Source organism: Cervus canadensis, chromosome 3, assembly GCF_019320065.1.
Source record: "Cervus canadensis isolate Bull #8, Minnesota chromosome 3, ASM1932006v1, whole genome shotgun sequence".
Classification (NCBI taxonomy): Eukaryota; Metazoa; Chordata; class Mammalia; order Artiodactyla; family Cervidae; genus Cervus; species Cervus canadensis.
The window spans coordinates 90,165,178-90,187,893 of record NC_057388.1 but is presented as its reverse complement, the minus strand read 5'-3'; the positions used below and the strand labels follow the sequence as shown (position 1 = coordinate 90,187,893).

The 22,716-nt window shown below is 35.3% G+C and overlaps 1 protein-coding gene across 2 annotated transcripts in view; it reads right to left on the bottom strand.

The window, feature by feature from the left end:
• The window catches only part of MKLN1 (muskelin 1), a 121,820-nt gene that overhangs the window by 4,786 nt on the left and 94,318 nt on the right, over nt 1–22,716 (bottom strand). For both annotated transcript variants that reach the window (XM_043463734.1, XM_043463735.1), the window contains 5 exons: nt 17,968–18,115; nt 16,895–17,009; nt 14,963–15,102; nt 10,646–10,748; nt 1,484–1,538 (listed from right to left, as the gene is read on the bottom strand). In XM_043463734.1, the coding sequence (XP_043319669.1) occupies nt 1,484–1,538; nt 10,646–10,748; nt 14,963–15,102; nt 16,895–17,009; nt 17,968–18,115 (561 nt within the window). The remainder of the gene's footprint in view (nt 1–1,483; nt 1,539–10,645; nt 10,749–14,962; nt 15,103–16,894; nt 17,010–17,967; nt 18,116–22,716) is intronic.

Genomic DNA, 22,716 nt, shown 5'->3' with positions numbered 1-22,716 from the left:
TTTATTTCTTTATGGCTGTTCTGGGTCTTTGTTGCTGTGTGTGGGGGGGCTTTCTCTAGTTGGGGCGAGCCAGGACTACTCTTCATTGCAGTGCACGGGCTTCTCCTTGTGGTAGCTTCTCTTGTTGTAGACCAAGGGTTCGAGAGTGCAGGCCCAGTGTTTGTGATGCGTGGGCTTAGCTGCCCCGCAGCATGTGGAATCTTCCTGGACCAGGGATCAAATCCATGTCCCTTGCACTGCAAAGCAGATTCTTAACCACTGGACCTCCAGGGAAGTCCTTTTTAAAAAGCCTTTCAGTGTGTGGAATGGTGGTAAACAATTATGTTAATTTTTAGAAGAACCTACTGAAGTTATGTTTTATAGCAGTCCTCTTGCCCTGTGGTGGAATCCTACATATTCTGGAATTAGAACTCAGGACTAGAGTTGCCTTGACCAGTAGAGAAGCCTCAATCACTTGCTATGGAAAAAGAAGAGGCAAGACCCCAAGAGACACTGCTATTATTTCCCAACCCCCTGAAAAACAGGGAATTATATGTTTCTGGCTTTTGTTTTTGCCTTTGAGGTATGTTTCACCTTTAAGAGACAAACAGTGAAGAAGTTAAGCCAAAGTGTATTTAATTGCAAAGATAACCAGAAGCATTTATATTACATATGGGAAAATTTCGATACTATTACCTGACTCTAAAGGCTAAATAAAACAGCACCAGCATCAACGGAATTAGTATGCAATCACTGTGTGACTGCATTTTATAATAACAAGAGGAGAGCTGGAAATTCCCATACTTCAAAAGGCTACTATCTTGTTGAAAAACTGAAGCTATAATGACTTATCCTAACACAAAGATCCTTGAAAGTTCACCTGACTAAAGCTCTGAGTTCTAGAACTTCTACAGACTCCCCAATTACTACAATCTGGTTTAACTAATTTAATAATTCATTAATACTAAATGAGAGTACTAATAAGTGAACACTGATGTCCGTATCTGGGATGCTTGAGAAACACATGAACTGTAAAGATATCAACTTACAAAAATTCCCATTTTCAGGAAAGAGTTAATTCACCCCCCTACTTCCAAACATTTATTGCCCACCCAAACATTTATTGCTCACCCCAACACCTTTCACACACACAATTTCACAAAGAACAAACTGACAGGAAAACCCATCAACCAACAAATGTTAACTCATGGTAAGTATATCAGTAATACAGTCTGCATTCCAAAACAATGCTATACAAATGATTTTGAGGAGACTTCTGTGCCATCTATTTGCATAATAATGCAGCGACTGGTGTAATAGGAATTGCAAACTGACCCATGAACTGGGAACTGATGCCAGTTATCAAGAATTTTTGCATGTTACCTTGAAACCTGTTTCATTTGTTTGGATGACATCTCATCTAATGTTTCATTTTGAAGAAATCAAAATCAAACCTCCCCAATGCTAGGGCAGATGGCCAGATAAAGTACACCGCAATACTTACCTAGAGCTGTGAAATCTGAACCAGATTTAAATAGAGCTGAAGCTAGGAGCTGAAACTGTGGGGAAAAAAGAAAGTAAATTAGCTTAGCTAGGTAGTGTAGTGTCAGTCACTCAGTCGTGTCTGACTCTTTGCGACCCATGGACTGTAGCCTGCCAGGCTCCTCCATCCATGGGTCTTCCTAGGCAAGGATACTGGAGTGGGTTGCCATTTCCTTCTCCAAGCTAGGTAAGCACACTGGAGAAAAAAATTCCTATAATTTCAACCATTTATTAATTACTGGATGTCTCTGCATATGTACTGCATAGGTTTACTCACCAAACAGAAAGATTGAATGCGGGAGGAGAAGGGGACAACAGAGGATTAGATTGTTGGATAGAACCACCGACTCAATGGACATGAGTTTGAGTAAGCTCTGAGAATTGGTGATGGACAGGGAAGCCTGGCATGCTGCAGTCTATGCGGTCACAAAGAGCTGGACATGACTGAGCGACTGAACTGAACTGATTCATCAAATAGTGGAAAGAAGAACATCGTATTTAGATTAAATAACATGCTAATTTTTTTTACTGAACTCTCTTATCGTTTTTCAAAATATTAGACTAAGTCCTGGAATTATTTTATTTTAAAAATATATTAAAGTATGTATTTGTTAAGGAACAATTTCGTCCCTAGTACTGTGTTCAGTCGTGTCTGATTCTGTTGGAATCCCCTGGATTGTAGCCCACCAGGCTCCTAAGGAACAAGAGGTCAACTGAAATAAAAAATTACTACTACCATGTGATCCAACAAGTTCACTCCTGAGTACATATATCCAAAGAAAATGAAAACATTAATTTGAAAAGACATATACACTCTGATGTTTACAGTACTATTATTTACAATAGCCTGATATGGAAGTAACCTAACTGTCCATCAATAGATGAATGGATAAAAATGTGGTATGTATGCACACATCCACACCTACACCCCCCTACCTACTGGAATACTACTCAGCAATAAAAAAGAATGAAATTCTGCCATTTGCAACAACATGATGGATCTGGAGGGTGTTATGCTAAGTGAAATGAGTCAGACAGAGAACGATAAATATTGGATGTCACCATTTACATACAGAAACTAAAAAATAAATGAATGAATAAAACAAAAGAGAAACAGGCCCACAAACAGAACAAAATAGTGGTTACCAATAGGAACATGGAAAGGGGTAGGAGCAAAACAACAGTAAGACAATGAAGTACAAACTACTATGTATAAACAAACTAGACACAAAGATATATTATATAGTACAGGGAATATAGCCAGTATCTTACAATAAATTTAAATGGAGTATAATCTGTAAAAATACTGAATCACTATGCTATACATCTGAAACTAATATAATATTATAAATCAACTATACTTTGATTAAAAGAAAAAGAAAATTACTTATTTGGGAATCTATCATAGAGAGATTGATGCCCTAAATACAGTTACTGAACTTTTAGTATATATGAATGATTTCTCACTTCAAAAATAAATGCACGCTACAGTAAAACACCTGATGCCTCTACTGCGTAAATCAAACTCTGAGAAAAAAGCAGTTATTATGTATGAGCCATCCCTAAATTACAATTTAGACTGGTATTCCATGGTGTGTATAATTGTAGTATTATATAATTTTAAAGGCTCAAAGTGAAAAGATGTTGTTAAGTGTTGATTAGATTCACAGATTAGTCAGTCAGTCAGTTTAAATCAGACAATGTAGCTGAACAATGACAAAATAAAATAAGACATAACTATTGCATCACTGGTACTTTAACAAATTGGTAAAGAAAAATTTAGGCTTCCCTAGTGTCTCAGACGGTAAAGAATCTGCCTGCAGTGTAGGAGACTTGGGTTTGATCCCTGGGTTGGGAAAATCCCTTGGAGGAGGGCATGGCAACTCACTCCAGTATTCTTGCCTGGAGAATCCCCATGGGCAGAGGAGCTTGGCAGGCTACAGTCCGTGGGGTTGCAAAGATGGACACAACTAAGCACATGAGAGAAAAATTTAGGAGAACTATTTATATTTATCTTGACTGAGGATCCTGGAAAGCAGATCAGTTAAAGGTCAAATAAACAGAATCTCAACAGAGTTACTTGACACTTTGCAAAGCTTGAGCCACTGATGCCACTGATTCTTCACGATGAATTTCACACTCACACTTGTGGACTTTAAAATTTCAGGTATCAGTCACCTAATTAATGATCCTTTGAATGTTAAGAAACTGAAAAAATAATCCAGAAGCAACTAAGCAAGACTTGGGCAGGGGGCGGGGGGAAAGGGGTGTAAAAGGAAGAGTTAAAAATATATGAAACTTCTTCATATACTTTGGGTATCAGTATTCTGTCAGACATATCTACGACAAATATTATCTGGTTTGTGCCTTGTCTATTTTTTTTTGCTGCACTGTTTAGCTTCTGGGATCTTAGTTCCCTCAGCCAGGGATCGAACTCAGGCCCTCTGCTGTGAAAGTGGGAAGTCCCAACCACTGGACCATCAGGGAATTCCCTTCTCTCTCTTAAAAAAATTTTTTTTGGTAACGTCTTTTAATGAGTAGAAATTTTAATTGTGTTGAAGTCCAATTTATCAAGTTTTCTCTTTATGATTAGTGCCTTTCATGTCATATCCAAGAAAGCTTTGCTTATCCCAAGGTGGTGAAGATAATCTGTGGAGGGACTATTTTGGATTTTATATTTAGATCCATAATCCATCTTTAATTTTTGTGTTAAGAGTGAAACAGGGGTTGAGATATCCATCTACTTAGCATCATTTGTTAAAAAGACTTTCTCTTCTCTATTGAACTTGGTGCTTTGGTTTAAAAAAAAAAAGTCAACTGACTGCATATGTATGAATCTATTTCTGAATTCTATTCTGTTCTTTTGATCTATTTGTCTATCCTTAAGGCAATATCATACCCCTGTGATTACTGTGGCTCTATACAGAGTCCTGAAATCAGCTAATAAGTATGAGACCTCCACTTTTTTTTCAAGATCCTTTTAGCTAGTCCAGTCTTCACATTTCCACTGAATTTTAGAATAAGTTGGGATACTGACAGAAACTGCAGTTTAAATTGGTTTAAATTATAAACCAATTTGGGGAGTATGGGCATTGCAACACTTTTACAGTCTTTCAAACCATAAATGTGACTTATTTCTCCATTTATTCAGGTGTTGTTTTCTTTTAATAACAAACTTCTGTATATTTATTTTTGATATTAACATAAAAAGTTCAAAATTTTCACTTTTTTTTTTTGAAGCAAGGAAAATGACTTTATTTGAAAAGCCATTTGACCAAGAAGATAGCAGGTTAGCACCTCAAAATACTCATTTTATCAGGGTCTGGATGCCAGGTTCTTTTTTATAGATCAGAGAGAAAACAAGCAATGAGGAACTAAAGTCAAAAGGCAGAATAGAGAGAGAGTAAAATTTCATTTTCTAAGTGCTCATTGCTAGTATAAAACTGGAACTGCTTTCTAATTCTATTGGCCTTGTATTCTGTAACCTTGTTGAATTCAGCTATCTTAGTATATCTTTTGTATATTGCATGATGTTTTCTATGTGCACAATAACGTCATCTAAAGCTGCAAACGGTTTTACTTGCTCCTTTTAAATCTATATGCTGTTTATTTCTTTTTCTTATTGCACTAGCTAGTACTTCTGGCACAATGTTGAATAGAGGTGTTGACAGCAGACATCTTTTCCTTGTCATAATCTTAAAGGAAAAGGTTTAACATTTTATAATGAAGTATGGCACTAGCTGTATACTTTTCATAGATGCCCTTTATGAGACTTACGATATTTTTTTAATTCCCATTTTAAGAATTTTTATAATAAATGGGTTTTGCATTCTGTCAGATGCTTTCTTCACTTATTGAGATGATCTATGGGTTTTCTCTTTCATTCTGCCAGTGTGGTGAGATACAGTGATAGATTTTTAAAAGTTAAAACAACCTTGTACTCACTCTAGCATAAACCCCCTCTTGGCCATTGTGCATTAGCCTTTTCATATTGCTGGATGCAGGTGGCTAAAACATTCTTAAGAATTTTGTATCTACATTTACAAGAGGTATTGGTCTGTAATATTTCTTTGCTTCTAATGTCTCTTTAGAGTTTTCATACAAGAGTTAAGCTGCTTTATAAAAGGATTTAGAAACTGTTCTGTCTTCTTCTGATATCTAAGAATCTATACCAAATTGGCATTTTTTTTCTTCCTTAAAGTGTTGATAGAATTTACTGACATAACCATTTAGCCCTAGCACTTCCTCTTTTGTAAAGTTTGCAATTACAAATTCAACCTCTAATTGATATGGAGTTCCTTAAGATTTTCTAATTCTTCTTGTGCTTCTTGTTTTTGTAAGTTGTATCTTTCAAGAAATTTGTTCATTTCATCAAGTTGTTGAATTTGTTGACAAGTTGTTCATAATACTTCTGTAATATACTTTTAATGTATGGAGGCTTGTAATGATTTCCCCTTTTCATTTGTGATGTTGATAATCCATGTTTTCATTATTTCTTTTCTTGATAAGTCTTGCTAGAGATTGACTAATTTTAGTTACTTTTTCAAAGAACCAACCTTTCACTTTTAAAATATTTTTATTATTTCCCATTTTACTAATTTCCTATATTCTAAATACTTATTTGGGATTAATTTGTTCCTCTTTTCTAATTTCAAAGATGAAAGATAAACTTCATAGGCTCTATGAAGATGGGTGGGGAGAAAACTGTTATTTTTCACTAGTCAATTAAATAAGTTGCACTGATATGTACTGGCCTAGAGTTTCAACAGGTACCAAGTAGTAGCACACAATCTGAATAAAGTCAGACCTCTTCCTGCAACTCCAGACTTGACTATCCAAATATTACTTCAACATCTCAAGTAGGCTATTTCATAGGCATCTCGGGCAGAACATATGAAAATTTAAACTCCCAATTCCAGTCAGAAGTCTCCGCCTTCTCATTTTATTTGACAGTAACTCCATCCTTCAGTTTTTCAGGTTCAATACTCTAGAGTCATTTCTTTCAACCCTATACCCAATCATAAAATTCTGTTGGTTCCACCTTTAAAATATATTGAGAGTCAAAGCTATTTTACTCATCATTTCTATTGCTACTATTTTGGTCTGATCAACAATCCCCCTTGCTTAGATTTATACACCTCCCTCAGAGCTCTCTTTGCCTCCATCTGTGTTCCTTTTTAGTCTATTTTCAATACAGTAATCAGTGTGACCTAATTAACACATAAAGCAGATTATATCACTCCTCTGCATGCACAATACCCCGATCTGGCTCCCTATTCAGAGTACAAACCAAAGTTCTAACAATGACTTACAGAGTTATTTACAATCTGTTCTGCCAATCACTGATCTTACCTCTCTGACCTCACCTCTAATCGCTCTCTCTCCTTTCCCCTCTATTCCAGCCACACGGGGTGTCTCCTTGATGTTCTAAACAAAGCCAAATACTCTCATCCTAAGGTCTTTTGTTCTAACCCTGTTTTTGCTAGGAATTACCTTTCCCAAATTATCTTAGATCACTCCCTCATGATTCTTCAACTTTTTGTGCACATCTGATTTCTAAATGAGGTCTACTATGATTACTCTATTTAATAGCCACAACTGTCCAATTCTTACCCCTTATATTTTTAATTGTTTAACTTTGCTATAATCTGTATCAAATTCTAATGCACCATATTTGTTTATTTAATATGTTTATTGCTCCTCCCCACTAGCTTGTAAGTATCTCCTGGCCAAGTATCTTGTTTGGTTCACTGGTGTATCTCTCATGCCTGGCATATTGTAGAGACTCTACACATCTGTTAAATAAATGACACCAGTACTTCAGAAGCTCAGTAGAAAGATAATTAATACAAAATGTGCAAAACTGGCTGAAAACTTGTTTTTCTCGTTCCTTCTTTATTATAGAACTCTCTCTAAAAATGGTAGAATCAGTTTTAGGCAACCTTTTCTTGGCCCTTTTCTAGGAAAAAAAAAAATTTTCATAAACTTTATTATAATCTCATCACCAATTTAGAACCCACGTTCTGGAGACTGCAGAAAGCAAAGAACCATTATTTGGTACATAGTTGACAGTCTACCAGCATTTCCCCACTAACAGGCACAATGATGACCCAAAAAAGGGGGAGAAAAATCTAAAAACCACTTTTCAAAGTGAAAGTCACTCAGTCATGTCCAACTCTTTGTGACCCCATGGAGTATACAGTCCATGGAATTCTCTAGCCCAGAATACTGGAGTGGGTAGCCTTTTCCTTCTCCAGGGGATCTTCCCAACCCAGGGATTGAACCCAGGTCTCCTGCATTGCAGGTGGATTCTTTACCAGCTGAGCCACCAGGGAAGCCCAAGAATACTGGAGTGGGTAGCCTATCCCTTCTCCAGTGGATCTTCCCAACCCAGGAATTGAACCGGGGTCTCCTGCGTTGCAGGAGTATTCTTTACTAACTGAGCTATCAGGGAAGCCAATTGCTGATAAAATCATTTAACATCTTGTAAAACATACACAGAAACAAAACCAAGCTACTACAGAAAATGAACAGCAGTATAGACCTTTTTCAATAAGGGGAATGATTTCTTACAAGGAAAAGCGAAGATCTATATGCCCCACTAACAAATACTTTAAGTACATATACACACTGGAGCTGTCACCAAGGAATTTCTTTCCCCAAACAAAATCTGGCCACACATTTTTAAACAAAATAATAAACTTACAGACCAACAATTCTCAATGTTTTAGATGTGTTTTCAGTTTTCCATTATAAAAGAGCAGACAGAAGAATCTTCAAGTGTGGGTATTGTTTTGAAAAAATTTCTGAAGTGAGTCTGATGCTGACACACACATGAATAACAAGAATAACATCATTTTTTCCTAACTTCTACTCAACAACTCAAAGCTTTTAAGAAATAGAATGGAAGTCTGTGGCATACAAAATCATAATTTGATAGTCTTCAGGAAAAGACAAACTCACCGTCAAAATTCTTAATATGACTATTTGAACTTGAGATACCTCTCTGTCCTGGTTTTTCCCATTAGCTTAGCTTTAAGAACAAACTGTCTGTTTTCTTTGGCCTGCTGGCAGCTCACACAGCTGAAATTATTTACTTCGCAGTATTTTGTTTTGGTTTTTAAAAATAAGAGAAAAATGAATGTTCCCGGATTATAGCCATTTTAGACAGACTATGGTGAAAACACAAGAAAATCCACTTATCTCTCAAATGCACAAGTCTAACAAAATGAACAATAATACACTGTTCGCAACTATCTTCAGCTTATTAATATAATCCATAACAGATTAATCTAAATATATTCTGCTACTTGGCAAAATCATGATTGTTGTTGTAGCTAAATTGTGCCCGACTCTTTGCAACCTCACAGACTGCAGCACACCAGGCTTCCCTGTCCTCCACTATCTCCCAGAGTTTGCTCCAATTCAAGTCCACTGAGTCAGTGATGCTATATAACCATCTCATCCTCTGCCACCCTCTTCTCCTTTTGCCTTCAATCTTTCCAAGCACTAGGGGATTTTTCAATAAGTTGCCGCTTCACATCAAGTGGTCAAATTATTGGAGCTTCAGATTCAGTATCAGTCCTTCCAATGAATATTCTGGGTTGACTTCCCTTAGGATTGACTGGTTTGATCTCCGTGCAATCTAAGGGACTCTCAAGAGTCTTCTCCAATACCACAATTTGAAAGTATCATTTCTTCAGCACTCAGCCTTCTTTATGGTCCAACTCTCATAACCAGACATGACTAGGGAAAAACCATAGCTTTGACTACATGGACCTTTGTTGGCAAAGTGATGTCTCTACTTTTTAATACCCTGTCTAGGTTGGCCATAGCTTTCCTTCCAAGGAGTAAGCGTCTTTTAATTTCATGGCAGCAGTCACTGTCTGCAGTGACTTTGGAGCCCAAGAAAATAAAATCTGTCACTGCTTCCACTTTTTCCCCTTCTACTTGCTATGAAGTGTTGGGAATAGATGTCATGATCTTTCTTCAGGGGGTTTTAAATTGTGTTTTGCTGATCCTCCACCTACTGAAGGGCTGTAACCAACACTGAGTAAGAGAACTGGGGCTTATTTTCATCGTAGGCAACTATGAAAGAATATTTATTTGTTTTGGTGCCAAGAATATGCAGGCTCTTCTGCTTGAAAGTACAATGAACCTGGTGCCTGAAAGTCATTCAACATTAAATCTGAAATCTCTGTCAATGCTGAACAGAGAAAAACACTGTGTGATGTTGCTATTACAAAGCCAAAGCGTTGCAACAGCTAACAGGGAAATAGATGAAGGAATGGAACTACATATAATCACCAATTCTGAGAAAGAAGGTAAATGGATTGAAGTTCAGATGTTGTTAGATGAAGCATGAACAAGAATAGCTGGTGAAAGGAAGAAGTGACAAAAGGAGCCTTAGAAGTTAGCAGGAAGAAACGTTTAGTAAGATCATGAAACTCATGGCAGGTATATTCACACAATGGGAATAAGCAGATACACCCTAAGAATATTCTTACCAACAGTTGCTTCCATCCCATGTTATATATCAAAAGAGAAAACTGAAAAGTAATGATTTGTTACTAATTTCTCAAGCTTAGGGGATACTGATGAACAAAGCTTGAGGCCTATGGTAAAACTGTAGTGCTAAAACATTCATATAACTAAGTATCAAGCCAGCAAAGATGTTATTCCCACCAACCCCTCTTCACTCTCTTCTTATATTAAAGGAGAGTTTTCCTTCTTCTTTTAAGGGATTCTTTTAAGGGAGTACCAATAGAAAAAGTTTATACTGAACATTACATAACCCTTAAGTAAAAGAAGCATGGAACAATGGTAGAAGTAAAATTTTCTATTTCTTTCTCAATACAAACACTAATGTCTAAGTTACAACTTCATACCTGAGAATCCTTTTCTGAATGTATCACAGGTTTCTGTCTGAATTGAATCTTACATTATTAAATAGAAATATGTCTATTCAATTTCTATTTCATCTGCTCCATATCATTTTTAAGATATTTAGTGTTATCATATATTCCTCACTTCCCTTTAAACACTCAAGAACAAAGTCAACAAATGTAATTTAAAAAGACTTTTTAAAAAATGTTCAATTTCTGAAGTTTATTATCACCTTTACCTCTTTAGTTTCTTCTGGGTCTGAGTGATCCACAGTTATATAAAGATCATTTTGTAAATATTTCAGAGCACTAAGGGGATCCATTTGGGCCTTTTCTTCAAACCTAGAAAATGCAAACAAGAATAGTAATTGCTTCAGAGTTATGAAAAAGCATCAGAAATGTCTTTCAAATCTGGAGCGAAATACTCTGTATCTGAGAAGACATTGTGGATATCCAAAAAATCTGTGTTTAAGAATCCAGAAGTAAGAATATTGCCACTTATATCAATAGTGTACATGTGGAGCCTCTGGAAACAATGGTAATGCCAGGCTGTGGTGCTAGAGACTAGAAAAGAGCATTTCTTACCCTCTTCTTAGGGACTTCCCTGGTGGCTCAGATGGTAAAGTGTCTGCCTATAATGTGGGAGACCTGGGTTCAATCCCTGGGTCGGGAAGATCTCCTGGAGAAGGAAATGGTAACCCACTCCAGTATTCTTGCCTGGAAAATCCCATGGACGGAGGAGCCTGGTAGGCTACAGTCCATGGGGTTGCAAAGAGTCAGACACGACTGAGCAACTTCACTCACTCACTACCCTCTTCTTAAAACTATAAGCTAAGATTAAGTCAACTACTATCACAGTGGATATATCAAATATTTTTTATAACAGAACTACAAAACAGTTAAATGTGTTTCATAAAAAAATAAGTAGGGATAAAATAAAAATACTTTCCTAGATTTGTGTCACATACTTTCCAATGGAGGTGTTTAACAGATACTTCAGAAACCAAAATGATTATAGTTTCTTTTAATGATTAGATATTTTTAATGAGACTACTTCCACATCGCAGTCCGTAATAACAATAACAAAAACAACTGTATCAACCATTTATCAATTGTTTGTGCTAGACACTGTATCAAGCATATTATATATATCATTTCATTTATCCTCACATAACCCCTACGATGACAAGTTGATGATCATTTAAAAAGCAAAAGAGATGAAGAACTGTTGCCTAGTAAATGAATTTGGCCACGCTAAAACCTAGTAAGCAGCAGAAATAGAATTAAACTCAAGTTTCTCTGATCCCAAAGCAGAAAGGAAACAATGAGTTCTCCTAAATTAAAAGTCTGCTTCGACTATATATATATTTAAATAATGATAATTCTTTTTGTAATAGAATTATATATGGATTTATTTCCAAAAAATTGGTATGCTTTTCAAAGTATTATACAAAAGGAAAGAAAAGACATTAACTTTCATTTGGAAAAGGAAAATAGTAATGAGTCTTTCATGACAATGTTCAGCTGATGGCATCAACAATTTCCTGTGTTTAGAACTAACCTCAGTGAAAGGGTACCTGCAAGGAGGGGCAAAGACTGGCAAAATATTACAGTTTTCCTATACCAGATAGTACCCTGATTGTCAGCCAGCCTTACAACCCTCAGATGAGAGTTTTAGTCATGTTACTCTACCATCTTGTCCACAATGAATCAGTTTTGGCACCTGAACCAAAAGCAGTCATCTTGAGCTTGTTGAGACGTTTATAAAGTGGCCTGGCAAAATTCTTTCCAGGATACACTCTCTAGGCAACTTTTTCTAAGAAGATAATCTCTTAGAGAAACTGAATGATACACAAGAACACAAAGACACACAAACCACAGAAGGCAATAAGTAGAAGACATGAAATGGTAGATTCCTTCCCTTCTGTCCTTCTCTCCCTTCCTACCTAGCTACCTATCAAAGCCGTAAGGGAAGAGAGAGTCAGGAAGTAGAACAAGAAAACCAGACAGAAAGAAGCAGAAAGAGAAAGGCTCAATTACAGGGAAAGACACTTCAGTAGCTTCTAGCTAATCAGAATTGTCTCAGTATCTTAAACAATTCTTCATCAGGCCTCACTGTTCAAGTGCTAAGAAAGTACTTTAATTCTCTGGATACACTCATTCTTTTCCAGTGAGAAATTCTAAATACGTCTTTATCCTTTATAACCTGATAACTTAACCAACACATATCTATGGTTCTATTAAATAAATCCAGCAAAAAGGATCCATCTTCCTGGAAGTTGTGCTTTTTCTAAGCTTTTTTGGTTAGTCTGCTAAAATTTTATTACTGGACTTATGTCTGCCATCTAGAATTATATTTCAGTCAACAACCGTGCCCTCTACCTAAAGGAACAAGGGACTAATCTTATCAAAAATGGTTTTCTTTTGCCCCTTTCTATCCCCCAATCATATGTTTGGAAACTTGAATGTTACAGAAGAGTGGCACTTTATTTTCTGTATCATGTGGCACCATTAAGAACAAAGACACATTCTTGGCAATCAACATACTTCTCTCCCTCCAAATTTGTATTTATATTTTATATTTATTTTTTTATTTATATTTATATTTTAACTAAATAGTAGCAAATTTCAAAGGCTTATTATTTGCTCAATCACACAAAACTTACAGTCTTTCAATTTCAGTCACTTTATTTCATGAATCACACTCATAAGATTTGCTAGTCTTTCATCATATAATTAAAAAATTTAAATAATTTGTTACTGACTTGTTTCCTTATTCACTTTCATGCCTCACTTTGTGCATTTACTAGCACAAGTCACTAACAATGATGCTTTGTATCTAAAACTTAAAACATGCCATAATATTTCAAAGTATTTCAGATTCTCATAAACCTTGAACCTATAGTTCAAGGGATACATAACCAAAATATTATTTCTGAATGGTGGGATGAGGGATGATTCAATTCTCTATGGCAGAGAGAGAGGACTTTTTTATCCTTTATTAACCACATATTATTTTTCTAATTAAAAGCCAGAGGGAAGTATTTATAAGTAAATTCCAATTCTTTATATATAGCACTAAACAATTCTTTTAAATCTCTAGTGGGCTTTTGGTCAGGAAATTTTTTTCAAAAACCAAACTCAACATTCTAACTATAGTTGTATCTGAAGTAGGGAAGAAGAAAAAAAAAAAAAGAAAATCCACTATGATTTCCCCAAACCTGTCTTATCCCTTTAAAAACAAAGTTTAACATTAAGATACCAAGGAACAAAATTTTAGCAATGCAAAATAACATTAGCTGAGGTTACTTTAAGCTTAAATGTTGCTAATAAGACAGACTTTCTCTCTTGCTACCCAGCCAACATGACAATTCAGCCCCTTTCTCCTATAGATTCTATAGGAGATACTCTTACTTATTCATAGTAATGACAAAGCAACAGAAGCAACTAGTTTCTCTTATCAATTTATTTCTTAAGCACGACTTGTGAAAGCAGAGTAAGAAATAACAGGTAAACATGATATGATAAAGGAATAAAAACCTACTTTTATACCTACACAGAGGTTTTAATTGTATTCTATATATTAATAAAATACAATACATAATTATATAATTAACATACAAACACACATACATTAGCATGTCTGTGTATATACATATGTGTATGAGGTGGAAGTGGTGGTGGTGGTGAAGTGGTGCAAACTCTGGAGTCAGAATGCTCAGGATCAAACCCGTGTCACTCACGGTGGAATGGCCTTAGATGAAACTGGCTCCATTTCTTCTTTTACAGAAAGAGTCACTGTAACAGTAACTTCTCCCCTGACTTATTGTGCAAATAACATGCAGGATTTAGCATACAAAAATTGTTCATAAATGGTATCTATTATCATCATTAAAAGCTGTCTCGCCCCCCCAAACTGTAAATTTTAATTATAATCTAACACTATTAGCAACCAAAGGAATAGATGTATTTTTCTACATTTTTCAGTAGCTTATCATTTGCTAAGGCTAAAAAGCAAACAAGACTGAGGAGATATATATGAAAATGTTTGATTACATGATTTTGCAATTAGATTGCAAAAGTAATGATGCAAAACTGTAATATTTTAAATTGTATTCTGAAACATCAAAGTATAAAGAGATTATTTAGTCAACTATATCATCATATTCACTGCTAAGACAATCAACAATAGGTCAGTCAAATGCCAATAATTCTAGAAATGATATAATTTGTAGTGGGTTAGGCCTTGAGTTACTTGAAGGTAGGTTCATCACGTTCATAGAAACTTTTTCCATTATTTTGACAGCTGCAATATATCCTTGCTTATCTTTAATAACTTTTAGCATCAAGATCTATTTTCACCTTGTACCTTTCTTTGAAAAAGAAAGAAAAAAATAAGGAGAGTAACAGGGCATTTACAAAAGTCATGATCTTCACAGTATTTACATTGTCGTGTCCCTAAATTTCCAAAGATAAAGTCACATCTCCAAAGCTTAGGTAATATCAACAATAGCCGATAATGCTAAATAAAAGTTTTTAGTGAATTATTTTTATACCTGTGTTTTCTTATGAGGTACTTGCAATGCCGCAGTAAGTAATCTTTTGAAGGCCTACACAATTTCAGTGACCAGAAGTCATCTAATCTCATCTTTGGGGAGCATGATTTTCCTGGATTCCCACCAAATAAATAATGAACCTATAATAAATAAAGCAAACCAGATTTTTTTAAATGCATGCATACTCAAGAAAGTTGTAGTAAAATTTCTTCATTTTGGTAGTAGTGTATAACAAGTAACTTGTTTAGCTTTACTCATACAAAAAAACTAAAACATTCCTGCATGTCTACCAAAGGCTTCCTCTGATTTTTCTTAAGCTTCCATTTTACTTTAAAGTACTGTGATTACTTTCTTAAATTACATTTCATGTTAAAATAAGTTGCATTACCACAGTTACACTGAAAACGGAAGACATAAAAATAAAGCAATGGTAGTAAGAAACTATTCTAAGACACAGAGTTTGCTTAGGCAACAAATAATGGGGATTATCAAGTTAATCAAGTGTCGATTGTAATAAAAAATATCTTTTAAAAAACTGACCCACAAGTTGAATCACTGAAGGTCAACAGTAACTAGAAAGTTTTAAAAATTTTAGCATCTTACTTTTGTTGAATATGTTTCAATATGAATATAATTGAATATGAGCCTTAATGTTGAATATTAAATGGGATGTATGATTTGTGAAATAACTTTTAAAATATTATTCTATCATTCAATTAATACTGTTAGGTAGTTAGAATAGGAAACAGGAGTCCAATATAGCAGTGGCTAAAAGACAAAGAAAGGAAAAAGCCCACAAAAACAGAACAAAGGAAGTTCCAAGGACTGGAGTGAGAACCTCAGGTGAAGCAAACAGCCCTCTTGGCTAGCCCAATTTACATAGGGCAGGCTCAGGGGGAGGAGAAAAACATAAAAAGAGGAGTCAAAATTGAGCCTCACGCTTCTTTTGGGTTGGTCTGCCCTCACTGCCAGAGGATATATTTTCCCTTGCTTGCCAAATAAAACTGAGCTGTAACCAAGCTGTAACACTGGTCTGCCACTTCAAATTTTTGCTGTTGCAAGACAGAACTGAGGAAATTACACACTCCCCGGACAATACCAAATAAGAAATGTGAAAGGAATGCAATAATGACATAATGACACTATTAAAGGTTTAGTAATATTCTGTACTCAAGTGGTAAAGCATTTTTTGATATTTTGAAACATTTATAATCAGCAGTGTTATACAACAGAGATATTTCTATCCTATAGATGGGAATTAATTTATCCTTCACTTTGGGAGACTCTCAGAGAAAGGGGTTTTAGTTTTCGAATGGTATCATTTACTTAAAGATCTCAAATGATTGAGAATTTAACAGAAAGAATATGGTTCTGTCAGTAACTTACTACATAATCTGAGTCCAATCATTAAACTATATGTAAAGTTTAAGGGAGAAATACCTAAAGAAACCACACTGAACACTTAGTGACACTAAAACTTCAGAATTCAGGACTATTTTCACAAGGCTGATGGAACAGATATGTCAATCATAGGAAAAATAAAGATTTCTTACACAACAGGAAAATCTAAAATCAGGAAGTTATATATACCTTTTCATATCATGTAAAAAGGTATACAAGTGCTGAAAACTGTATCTTCTACTTGAATATTCATATTATAGAAACAATAGGCCATGCTATATATCAGATCTATGCAGCTAAGAAGCAATGGCTACTGGCCATTTTCATAAGAAATGTGCCAGGAATTATGGATTATGCAAAAATGTTTATTCTTTTAAGGAATTTCAGGGAGAAATGACATCTCTGCTACATATTCTAGTAAATGTTGGTTATTTTTATTCAGATCTACTGAAAATAATCAGAAACAGTTATTGTGAGATTCTTTCTGATTGTACATCATAGAAAGTTTACCGGTCAATATAATTAGGATACCTTGTGTAATTCATCATATACAAGCTGATGGGCAAATCTTGGACATGGTTCTTCCTCCTGAAGACTTTTACTTGGATTATCCTTTGCAGCTTGATCATTCTTATAGACACAAGACCTGCAAGACATTGCTTTTAAGGCATTCTATCCTAGAAAATTAGCAGTACACATAAGGTTAATATAATTGTAGCAAACAGACTAGTGCAATGTCTAATTACCAACAAAAAATTACAAATTTGTTCACATCAAATCTTAAAGTTCTGGTCACTCTCATATAAAAGAATCTGAATTGGTTAGAACTGAGTTCTGAAGTTCTTTAATGTCCATCAAAAATCTCATTTAAGAACAACCTACTTCATGTTATGAAACAGGATCAGCATATATGAAAGTTTAAACCAAAGGCTGAAAGAGATGATATCATATTTATCTATTCACAATAAAAACTCACAACAGATTGCTTTCATTCTTACTATAAACAAATGTCCTATTTAGACGATAACAAATCCCTTAGCTGCTGAGCATCACCCTCCATCACTGAATCGAAGTTCCTCTGTACTGGAGAATATTCACTTAGGTAGTACTACAGAATATTAGAAATGGGTCCTCTAGGTCAGTGTTTTTCAAAGAAAAATGTATAGCAGTTCTGTGAGGTGCACTGTGACAAAAGGGTCCTATGTTTGAATATGCTAAATAATAATACCCCCCTTTCCACAATCTTGCTCTAGTCAAACTGCTTCATTTCATAAAAACTACGAAAGGACTGGGAACATTAAAAATACATTGTTCTCAAGCTTACCCATCTACATGGTAGCAAAAGCTAGTCTAAAATATAATTCTCTTGATGCTCAGACCAGGAGGTATCTACTAACTGAAAAATTCAGAGGTAAAATCCATTGCTGAACATCATTGTAAACATGGGCACCAATAATGACTCTTCCAAACCCTAATATTTATATTAAAATGTATGACATCACAAATTAAAGTAAGCCTTCTACTTCCCTCTTCGGAATAAACCAACAACCTCAACTTCAAAGAAATGTTACATAGGGATTACAACACAGACAAGAGCTACTTACCAACTATTTCTTACAATATCATAAATCCAGAATGAATTTCTGACATTCTCTTCCCTCTTTTCCTTGTCTTTGCTGAGTCCAGATAAGACATGTATTTCATTCAGCTCTGGGTCAATGGTTGCTCTCTGTGTGAATCCTGTCATTGGAACTATAAATTGAAAGAGAAAATAACAGGACAGTATTAACATTAGATAACAGGTTAGCATTATTTCAACAACTATCTTCTAACATATGACATAACTTTTATATTAAGCAATAATCAATTGTTTATTGCCCTCTCCTCACTCTAAAACATAAGCTCTATAAGGGCAAAGGTTGTTTGGATCACTGTTTTGTTCCCAGTGCCTAAAGCAACTGCCTGGCATGTAACAGTTACTCAACTATTTGCTGGAATAAATGAATGATAACTATCAGGATGGAGTGAGAAGGAGGAAAGAGGTAGAATGAGTGTGCAATGTAATTATTTTTATTGAGGGAAGGGGCAATGCTTTATTTAACTGATTTATCCTCTGGACTGGCTCTAATTTAATAGCAGAGACAAAATATTTAAATCTTGACCAAGAAAAACAAAAATTTGACACACAGGTTTGTTTAATAAAGTCAAAGTCATCCAAAATACCTGTTCAAGACATATAATGAAATGACAAAGTTTCCAAGAAAAAGAAAACATTTGGGGGTAAAATATGCCATTTTGTTTTCTCGAGTGGTCTGGACTCCCTAGTTAATTTTCTGAGAAAATATTTTATTTTCCTGAGAAAGCCATTAAATGACTGATGGTCATTTTGGATTATCCAGTAATTTGCAAAACACTGATATGGCAAATGCAAATCTTCTCACTACTGTTGCTTGGAAATATTAGTTGAAATACAATTTTATGATTGACAACATACTTGCCACAGAACTAAAAACAATGCCATTGTTTCAGTATTAAATTTCTTTTATACATGAACAAGTATCACATGCTGACAAAGCTACACAAACATCAGTTTTAAGTAAAACATCTCAATCAATCCATAATACTACAGAAGCAGATGCTAACCACACTGATACTCATTTGTCTTTATCTACTTTAGTAGGGTCAAATAATGCAATATTGACTTTTTCCTAGTTTAATTCATGTGTCTTTCACATTCATATTCAATAAATTTGTTAGGAATATTTTAGAGACTATCCAAATGTATCCCACAGTAAATACAGTAAAAAACCGCCTGCACACACACATATGTAACATATGCATCTGTAGACAAATACATTTATCTTGATATGCACATACACTAACCTAACCTTAGTAATAACCTCAACTCTCATTCTACACCGTTTTCAGTGGTCATGTAAAGCCTGGTATTTTCTAATTAAACCTTGGAAAACTTTCAAAAGTACCTAGGTTCTGACCTGTTCCTCAGATAACCTTGGAAGAAAGATAAAACGTAAAGAAATGAAATCATTTTCACTAATGGTAGAAGCACAGGACATATCTGCCTAAATTTTTTGCCCTTGAATTTCTTCATTCCATTTAGAATTCAATAACATGGGTTGACAAACTATGGCTCAATCTGATTTCAGTTCAGTTCAGTCGCTCAGTCGTGTCCGACTCTCTGCAACCCCATGAACCGCAGCACGCCAGGCCTCCCTGTCCATCACCAACTCCCAGAGTCCACCCAAACCCATGTCCATTGAGTTGATGATGCCATCCAATCATCTCATCCTCTGTCGTCCCCTTCTCCTTCTGCCCTCAATCTTTCCCAGCATCAGGGTCTTTTCTAAGTCAGCTCTTCGCATCAGGTGGCCAAAGTATTGGAGTTTCAATCTGATTTGCTTAGGTTCAAATCAGGCCTCAGTCAATCATTCACACTGTGTCTGTGGCTGATTTCACCCCACAAGAGCAAGGTTGAGTAGCTGCAATGGCAGTAATTATAGCTGGTTCTTCATAGAAAACATCTGCTAATCCCTATTCTATAATCTTTTAAAACGCAAATATCAGAGATGTATGGCTTTATAAATGAATGCAGCAAACTGTTTACCTTAAATAAGGACCCACTGAGGAAATGGAAATTTATGGGTGGAATGGAAATCAGCAGAGCGGGGAAGAGATTTTGAATTCTATTAAAACAGGGCTAGAGACACTAAAAGGAGAGTAAAACAGTCTTGGGCTACACAAGGCAAGGAAGAATGCAGAGGGATGTAAGACCAAGTTTTACAAGCTTCCTCTTCCATACTGTCACATTTTTACCTAGAAGCAGCTCTGTAGCATAAGAAAAAAATGACAAGTGTTCGTTAAAAACAAAAGCAGTGGGCCAGTTTACAATACTTAGGGAGGCAAGACTTCCACGTTTACCAAATGTGTATTATAAGAATTATAAAAAATTACTTTGATTATACAAAGCATATTAGAAAATATAGACTTACCATTTATTTGCTCTTTCACATACAATATGCCTTTTACTCTACATAACACTGATTTTTGCATCAGTTATATATTTAAATCTTTTATTGGCTTTTTAAACAACTTTACAGAATAGTAACCACATACCATGTAATTCACCTATTTACATAGCTTGGTTGGTTGTCTTTTTAATATCCACTGTAAAACTATCATCACAATCTAATTTTACAATGTTTTCATCACTCCAAAAACAAACCCTGTACCCAACAGGAGTCAATTCCCACCCCCTTTCTGCCCACTGGATCACAGCATCATTTGATATGTCTACCAACAATGAGTGTGCAGCAGAGACAGGCACAGTGAGGGGATCCTGAGACACAGAGAGCAATCAGGAGCCTGTTAAGAATGCAATGGAGTGGAATGAACAAAAGCAGGAAGGAAGTATCAATAAACAAGCATTATTTCCATCAGCACAAAAATATAAAAATCTCTGAACTGGCCTAAGAGAGACTTGGAATGGAAACTTGTGAAAAATATGAGTAAAAATGTTTCACTGCAATTTTTTGGAGGTTTTCAAATATTTCACTCTAAAATATTCAAATGCAAAATCTCTCAAGGACAGAATTTCTATTAATCCTTAAGTTTACAGACCTTTACAAATATAATTTTTATTGCATACTAATGACAAGAAAAATGTTCACATATAAAATATTTACATGCATGTGAATATAAAAAAATTTCTAAGTACATTAAAATAATAGCTATTGGAGAGGGGCAAGTTAGGACATTTTAACTTTCTAATCATATAATAGGAAAACTTCCAATATATATTGCTTTTATAGTTATAAGAAAAGAAGAACAATCTAAACCAAAATACAGGGGAAAAAAAAATCTGGGTATACATACTGGGAACTTTTAGTAATAAGTGAAAAATTCTCACACATCCTCTCAAATTTCTCAAGGACAAAATTTTACGTTAATATCTGAAATGCTGCTATTTACATGGGAAGAGAATTTAGGTTTCAAAAGACAATTTTAATGGCACTAAAAAACCCAATGTTTTAAAATCATTTAGTTACAAAACTAAAACTAGAGATAAAAGTATTTCAAATTTTTTTCTCTAAAAAATAAAAATGAAAACTTATATCTAAAGAATTCCTAAAATTAAGGGTTAATTCAAACTTACACTGAATGTATCTATGTTAATGGCCATTTGCTTAAATTTTACAAATTGTACTTAAGTTTAATTCCTATTTCCATTCCACTCTACACAAACCATTCAAAGAACATTTCAATAAGAAACCAATAAAAATAAAGCTTTTCCTCTAATTTGAAAAGATACACCCACCCCAATATTCATAGAAACAATATTTACAATAGCCAAGACATGGAAGAGACCTAAATGTCCACTAACAGGTAAAAGGATAAAGAAGATGTACGTGTGTGTGTGTGTGTAGATATATATATTTATATATATAAACACGCCTCAGCCACAAAAAAGAATGAAATAATGCCATTTGTAGCAACATGGATTTTGCCTTTTCACACTCTTCACGGACAGATGGGCACAAAAAAGGACAGAAACGGCAAGGACCTAACAGAAGCAGAAGAGTTTAAGAAAAGGTGGCAAGAGTACACAGAAGAACTATACTAAAAATGATCTTAATGACCCAGATAATCATGATGGTGTGATCACTCACCTACAGCCAGACATCCTGGAATGTGAAGTCAAGCGGGCCTTAGGAAGCATCACTATGAACAAAGCTAGTGGAGGTGACGGAATTCCAGCTGAGCTATTTCTAATCCTAAAAGATGATGCTGCTAAAGTGCCATACTCAATATGCCAGCGAATTTAGAAAACACAGCAGTGGCCACAGGACTAGAAAAGGTCAGTCTTCATTCCAATCCCAAAGACAGGCAATGCCAAAGAATGTTCAAACTATCAGACAACTGCACTCATTTCACATGCTAGTAAGATTATGCTCAAAATCCTTCAAGCTAGGCTTCAGCAGAATGTGAACCAAAACTTCCAGATATACAGGCTGGATTTAGAAAAAGCAGAGGAACCAGAGATCAAGTTGTCAACATCGGTTGGATCATACAGAAAGCAAGAGAGCTCCAGAAAAACATCTACTGCTGCTTCACTGACTACACTAAAGCCCTTGACTGTGTGGATCACAACAAGGTGTGGAAAATTCGTAAAGAGATAGGAATACTCAGTTCAGTTCAGCCTCTCAGTTCTGTCCAGCTTTTTGCGACCCCACAGACTGCAGCACACCAGGCCTCCCTTCCATCAACAACACCCAGAATTTACTCAAACTCCTGTCCATTGAGTCGATGATACCATCCAACCATCTCATCCTCTG